At 44.1% G+C, this 7,680-nt stretch overlaps 1 protein-coding gene across 1 annotated transcript in view; it reads right to left on the reverse strand.

Annotated features, from left to right (window-relative positions):
* Nucleotides 1-6,405: 6,405 nt before the first annotated feature.
* Nucleotides 6,406-7,680, reverse strand: part of LRRC10 (leucine rich repeat containing 10) — a 2,022-nt gene continuing 747 nt past the window's right edge. The window contains 1 exon segment of the mRNA XM_006172300.1: nt 6,406-7,680. This exon segment is cut by the window's right edge and continues 9 nt beyond it. Coding sequence (XP_006172362.1) covers nt 7,516-7,680 — 165 coding nt within the window. The 3' untranslated portion in view covers nt 6,406-7,515.

The raw sequence follows: 7,680 nt of genomic DNA on the forward strand, positions 1-7,680 counted from the left end.
TGTGCCCGACTTGAGTTTTAAGCCACTGGGTCCAGGACTTGAACCGCAGTCGACTACATGGGAGTCCAGTGACATAGCCATTATGGCTACTGCTGGCCCCATTACTGGTTTTAACTTTTCTAGAGATGCTGGTGGGATATGGGGAGAGGGAATCTGTATTTTATTCCTTTGTCTTTTCACCTCTTACTCATTGGGGATTGGTTCTAAGACCCCTGGCCGCTACCTCAACCTGCAGGTAGTATTGTGCCCTATATGTAACCAAGACGTCTAAGGAGACAGGTAGTGTATTGTGTGGATGCTGATCAGTGGGATGATTTGTGTTGGGTGGTGGGATGGGGGGTGGTATGAGATTTTCTCGTATTCTCAGGGTGATGTGCAATTTAAAACATGCATTGCTGAGGCTGGCAGGTGAGGTGGTTAAGGGCGCTGGGCTCCCACGTGGCCGACTGTGGTTCAAGTCCTGGATCTGGTGGCTTGCTTTCTCACTTTTTCTCTCACTCTTGCTCTCTGTTCTGTCCCTCTCTGGTCAAATGAAAATAAAGTTAAATAATTTTTAAGAAAAAAAAAAAAGAAAGAAAGAAACATGCATTGCTCGTTTCTGGAATTTTTCACAATGCTTTTTGGACCGCAATTGACCATAGGTAACTGAAATTGCGGAAAGGTAAACTGTATTGGGACTACTGTAACCATCCCTGTAAGATTCTGCACTACATCTTCGGTAGGCAGTCCCTCTTGCATGGCTCTCCACTCTTAATGAACCTGGGTATAAGACAGTAACAGCTGCTGGGTTGTTCCCCTCGCCTCCAACGTGATCCTGTCTAGTGATTGTTAAGCCCTCCCATGTAACCATACTGGGTAAGAGCAGTTTCTTGCCAGGACCTGAAATGATTTCATGTGGAATACTCTGCAAAATCCTTTCCTAAGGGCCAGTCTGTGGCCTGGTGGCTAAGGCAGCTAGATCCCACATGTCTGACCACACAGTTCAAGCTCTGGACTCAGGCCCCTGAGACCAGAGTCCCATTCCTGCAGTCATAGTGAAAAAGGAGCAGAGAGCAGCAGCTACCTCCCATTCAGTGTCCCAGCCCAGTTAGAGGGTGGGGTCAGGGCTGCTTTTTCCCCATTTAAACCAATCTCCTCGTTTTTGCAGCTCACTGAAACCAGCCCCTCATTCCCACAGTCACAGTGAAAAAGCCAGAAACAACCACCTCCAAGTTAAGACCCCAGCCACTTACGGGATCAGGGAGGCTTTTTGCCCATTTAAATCAAGACCTGGACCCAGTGGCTTAAAAAACTGTGTGGGGAACCAGCAGTTAGCGTAATGGCTGTGTCGCTGGACTCCCACGTAGTCGACCGCGGTTTGTGTCCCGGACCCGGTGGCTTAAAACTCACTCCGGGTGCATGTGCGTGCCCAAGATCCTGAGAGGAGAATGGAGGAGAAGGGATTGCAGCGTGACCATCCCCCCTGGGGGGTGATTTCTCGCTTTCTGTCTCTATGTCTCTCTCTGTCTGTCTGGCGAGCGCACGCGCCCTACAGTGAAAATCTCTCAAAAAAAAAAAAAAAAACAAAAAAATTCCTGGTTGTGTGTGGGGGGATGCCCAAAATCCTGAAGGAAGGGAGAAATGGAGGAGGGATTGCACTGTGACCACTCCCCATGGAGGATGCTTCCTAATTTTTTTCTCTCACTACCCCCACCAGCAAACATATGCCCTCTGGCCAAATAAATTAGTTTAAAACTCTCCTTGTACCCTATTGGTGTGTTAGAACATCAAAGGAAGTGTAGTGTAAAGAGAATTTTAGTTTTTTTTCCTATAGGGCAAAGCCTGTGCGGTCTGGGAAGAGAGAATATAGAGACAGGGAGAGTGAGAAAGTACCAGAGGGGGACCATGCCGCAATCCCTTCTCCATTTTTCTCAGGATTTAGGGCATGCATATGCACTTGCCTGGTGTGTTTTTCAAGCCACCAGGTCCAGGATGCGAACTGTACACTGTACACTTGGCCATGTGGGACCCAGCCATCTTTTACCAACATGCCACCAAGACCCCCTTTTTCTTTTTTAAGATGATCTTGCCAGACTGTGATCCTCCTGCCTTATTAGCACCAAGTGGCTAGACCTACAAGTAGACACCACCACACCTGGCTTTTAGGGTGGGCCAAGAACTGAACCTGGTTTCCCCACATGGCCTCAGCCTATCAGCCAGCTTATGCTACTGCTGGGTTACTTAAACATTTTTTTAAAAAAGGATATTCACTTTATTTAAAAATACAGATTTTACTTACTGTTTAATTTGACTAGAGAGAGAAAGAAAAAGTGAGAAAGCAAGCCACTAGGTTCAGGACTTGAACCACAGTCAGCCATGTGGGAGTCCAGCGTCTTAACCACTACACCACCTGTCAGCCCCTCTTAACCGTTTTTTAAATTGTAGAATTAATATAGAGTTTTTCACGTTCCCAGGATGAAGAATAAAGACAAACCAGATTTCTTTTTTTTAAAGAGATTTTTGCTATAGGGTGAGTGCACTCACCAGAGAGACAGACAGAAAGTGAGAAATCACTTCCTAGGAGCTATGGCCACACCGCAATCTTTTCTCCATTCTCTTCTTGGGATTTTGGGCTTTCATGCACACGGACGTGGCATGAGTTTCAAGCCACCAGGTTCAGAACTGCAGTCAGCTATGTGGAAGTCCAGTGACATAACCTTTATGCCATCTGCTGCTCCCTGATTTCTAATTTTTTCTTTTTTAAAAAAATTATGTCAGGGACCAGCAGTTAGCATAATGGATATGTCACTGGACTCCCACGTAGTCGACCGCGGTTCATGTCCCGGACCTGGTGGCTTTACACTCACTCCGGACATGTGTGCGTGCATGCCCAAGATCCCAAGAGGAGAAAGAAGGAGAAGGAATTGCGGCATGGCCATCCCTCCTGGGGGGTGATTTCTCACTTTCTGTCTCTCTGTCTGGCGAGCGCACACTCCCTATAGCAAAACCTCTCCAAAAAAGAAAGAAAGAAAGAAAGAAAGGCAGAGCCTATCCTTGACATCAGAGGGCAAACACACACACACACACATGTGTGGGAGAAAGCACCCTCTGAGAGGGCCTAATCATGCCACAATTCTTTTTCCTCCCATTCTCTGACCTGTCAGAATCCTGAGTGTGTGTGTGTGTGCTTGGTGTGTAAAACTAGGGCTAGGACTCAAACCCTCATCGGCCATGTAGGATCCAGCTTACTCTGCACAGTGCTTCACTGCTGTGCTGTAGCCAGACCAAATTCCTGATTTTTTTTTTTTTTGAGAGATTTTTGCTATAGGGCGCGTGCCCTCACCAAAAAGAGAGAGATAGAGAGACAGAAAGCGAGAAATCACCACCCGGGGGGATGGTCTCACCACAATCCCTTCTCCTCCATTCTCCTCTTGGAATCTTGGGCACGCATTCACACGTGCCAGGTGTGAGTTTAAGCCACCAGGTCCAGGACTTGAACTGCGGTTGACTACATGGGAGTCCAGCAATGTAGCCATTATGCCAACTGCTAGTCCCTTCCTGATTTTTTTTTTAAAAAAGAATTATTTAACTTTATTTATGTATCTATTTAAATATCTCTCTATCCCTCTCTGGGAAGACAGAGAGAGAAGGAAAGTGAGAAAGCAAGCCAGCAGGTTCAGGACTTGAACCACAGTCAGACATGTGAGAGTCCAGTGCCCTTAACCACCATGCTACCTGCCAGCCCCGAAATTCCTGACTTTTAAATTGAGAGCAGTACATAACACCTCTTTTCAAAAGAGTATTGCACAGTTTACATGAATTAGCTTACACAAAACCCTGAAGAACAGTACCTGCTATCCTAAGAGCAGGACGTATGATAAAATCTCCGATATTCAAGTAGCATGGTGGAACTATAGCAGGAGCTGGGGATTCAAAACTAAATGCGCTCTGCTTCGCTCTTCAGAAGGGAATATGTTTTCAAGTACTTTGTCAACTTGGTGAATTCTAGGATAACATGAAGGGGCAAAGTATATTCATTAGAAATTAAAACATAAATTTTTGGTAATCATGTCTGGTTTTCCTATTTAGGTAAGCCAGGAGTGTTGGACCAATTGCAGTTATAGTTCCTGTATTCAGGACTATAGATATTATGGTTAAAAAGTTACTGCAGGGCAAACTTCCTTCTATTGCCATTTATTTTTTTTTCCTTCAAGCAAAGAATTACACTGATTTTAGGGTACATATAAATACTGTGTTGCATGGCATAACACTAATGCTTAGTAAAAGAATGTTATATAGACATTAGCTGTCATGTGCCAGATACTGTTCTGCATTTCATACACAGTTATTTAATCCTTACAATGCCATGTGAAGTAGGGACCAGCAGTTGGCATAATGCTATGTCGCTGGACTCCATGTAGTGGGCTGTGGTTCGAGTTCCAGACCCATACTGAGCATGTGTGCGTATGTGCCCAAGATCCCAAGAGGAGAATGGAGGAGAAGGAATTCAGTGTGGCCATTTACCCAGGGGATGATTTTTTGCTTTCTGTCTCTGTCTCTCTCTTTTTGGCGAGCACATGCGCCCTATAGCAAAAACCTCTCAACCCCCCCAAAACAAAACAAAAGAAAAACAAAAACCAATCCCATGTGAACTTATCCTTTTACTGATGAGAAAACCAAGACACAGATAAAAACTGACTAGTAAATGGTTTTGAGCCCAGGTGATTTGAAGGGCTGTGCTCTTAGAAACTTCACTACCTCTGAATCACTTTATGTTTGATGCATGTGTATTGTTAAAGATGTTTGAGTCCGGTTCATTTATTTAGGGCCCAAGTCTACTTTTTAAGTGTGAAATTACAACTAGGACGCTGTTGCCTTTTAGGACAAAATTAAAAAGCATACTTGCTTGCTGGCTTATTTCCATAGAATGCATATTAAAGATTTCAGTTGGTATCATTCTTACTTGTGAAAGCCAAAATAATACATAAACTTCTCAGGGAGATTATCCCTTTGATATATTAACACTTTGGGTTTCAAAATTTAAATAAATCAGGAGTAAAAAGTTGTATTTGGTGTTTCAAAATTTTCACCCTATTTTACTCTCTAGTTATGTCCGAATTTCTAGAAAGAAAAATTAGAAGGATTACAGAAACGAGTATGCATTCACATACTTTATAAAATTGATTGAAAACCTATAATAATACTTTTGGACAGCAAAATTAGCAGTAAACACTTGAACATATTGAGAAATGTGTATTGATTATTTTAGAGGAAAACAGCTTGACGATGGGGCAAAATATTTATAATTTGATGTTTGATTCAGACCAGGTAGCTCATTAGGTGAAAATTCAGTGTGGGTCAGTTGGCCAAACTCTATGGTTTATGGCCTGCAGGTACATTGGAAAAGGTGGGCCCTTTCATCTTGAGAGGGCAAGAGAGGGTCAAGTCTGCAATCCATAAACCTTTATGTAGATAAAGCTCAGAAGTCAAATTCTGTTGGCAAAATTTCTAGCATCAGCTGAGCATAGTTTGGTTTAAATCATTAAAAAAGACGAAATTGGGGCCGGCTGATGGCGTGGTGGTTAAGGGTACTGGACTACCACATGGCCAACCATGGTTCAAGTCCCAGACCTGGCAGCTTGCCTTCTCACTTTCTCTCTCTCTCTGGCTCTGTCCCTATTCGGTCAAATTAAAATAAATAAATAAAGTTAAATAAAATAATTCTTTAAAGGAATCATGAAATAGGGTCAGCCTTTGGTCTAGTGATCTAAAGGACCTGGATCCCACATGGCTGATTATGTGGTATGAATTCTGGCTTCTGTGGCTTGAAAAACACTGGGTGTGTGCTCGCACGACCAAAATTCCAACAAAAGGGAGAAATGGAGGAGAAGGGAGTGTGGTGTGATTGCACCCCTCTTGGGAGGGCTTTCTCTCTCTTCCTGTCTGTTGTCTCTCTGGTGGGTGTACACACTCTGGCTATAAGTAAATAAATAAATAGACTATAATCCTATCTAAGAGAAGTTGGTGCTCATTACTAAAGTAGCTGGTATGTTTGTGTGGGATAAGCCCATTGCAACAGTCCGATGAGAGAACTCCTTTGGCAGTCTCATCAGTGGGTTGCAGTTGCTCTATGGATGGGAGGTGGTGATAGGCAGGGATTATGCCACATGGTACTTTCTCTTTCTCTGGTTTAGCAAGAAATGTAGTATTTCTAGAAAAATATACACAAAAATAGTCTGCCAGGTAATGTCACTTTAAAACCAAACTTTGCCAGGTTAAGATGCTTCTATGGAGAAAGCACTTAAACGCTCAGCACAGTATGTCTTAGTTAAGATGACACTCTGTGGCCTTGTTTACTGAAAAGATTCAGACACATGAAGGATTATTATTAAATCACCCACGGACAGCAATTTCTTTAAAGTGGATATATTCATGGGAAGGTCACAATTCACAAATGTCTCAAAAATAATGGCCGAAATACTCAGGTTTCTACACATACTGTCAAGAGACCCTTCTACAAAAATCACAACAAATCAGAAGAAAGACTAAAGAGGAAGAATCTTATAGACACTACAGCCTGCAATTCAAATTTCAAAATGCTTGTTTCAAACGAACAGTTTTGTCACCTACTACCTTTAATCTAATATGACTCTGGAAATGTAGTTTCCCTCCAAGGCCAGGGATTCAACTTAGCTCTGATTGTAGTGTGAATAAACAGAAGGGCGCTGCTCCAGGGAGGCAGCCAGGAAGCACGAGGCTTGACTTGAAGGACCCGCACTGCTGCAGAGGGTTCTACTTTCCAGATGCCTTCCAGCGTTGTCAGTGACAGTAAACAGTTGGAAGCAGACCCTGGGTGAAACCCGTTAGGGAAAATGAGCTAAGTCGGCACGAACCACTGTCGGGTTTAAAGTGGCAGCTGGACTCCACCAAGAGGCTTTTTCCATCAGGGATCTCAGCAGGTGCTACACTGTTGGAGAAAATGTTTGATCTTGAGCTTTTGTAACACAAAAAGCTTTTTGCTGTGAATCTGACTAGGTAGAAATGCCCTTTCCGGTGGCCTGAATTAGTAACAATACATTCATATTGTGTACGGTTGTTCATAGTTAAAATATATCCTGCCAGGAGCTGGGGACCGGCCATCCGAACATTCAGTGAGTTCTATAACAAATACCTTATTCGAGAAGCTCCTGAGCCGCATGACCAGCCACTTCCAGAGAATGGAGGAGGCCAGCGTGTCCTGGCCCTGTTTATTCTTCAGTGTTTAAAAATACCTGCTTGCAGAATCTGTCTCCTTGCGAAGAAGTCACGATACTTTGGGAGGTCATGCCCCCAGTAGCACACACCTTCCTCTTAGGAAAGACGCTGTTGGCCAGAAATGTCTCTTTCTCAGTATGATTTGTGGCATTTCACTGGCTCTCTATCAGCCTCCACTCGGGGACATCCCAAGTGACCCAGAACAATCCTTTCCACTCTAATGGAGAAGTCTCAAATCGTGCTGGAGCTGGGTGTTGGGCGTTAACCCACAACTGAAGCTACTCAGGGGTTAGTAGGAAGTGGAGGAGGTGGGGCAGGTGCCTGAGGCTCCTGGCTTTCCTCCCTGACCAATGCATAGCGCCTGGCTTTCCTGGGGTCAGGCTCTGGTGTCTCCTCTGCCCATCTTCCCACACGACGCACGCCTTTGGCCACCTTGGGTGCATTCCT

The sequence above is a fragment of the Tupaia chinensis genome, unplaced genomic scaffold (assembly GCF_000334495.1).
Source record: "Tupaia chinensis unplaced genomic scaffold, TupChi_1.0 Scaffold000168_1, whole genome shotgun sequence".
NCBI lineage: Eukaryota > Metazoa > Chordata > Mammalia > Scandentia > Tupaiidae > Tupaia > Tupaia belangeri.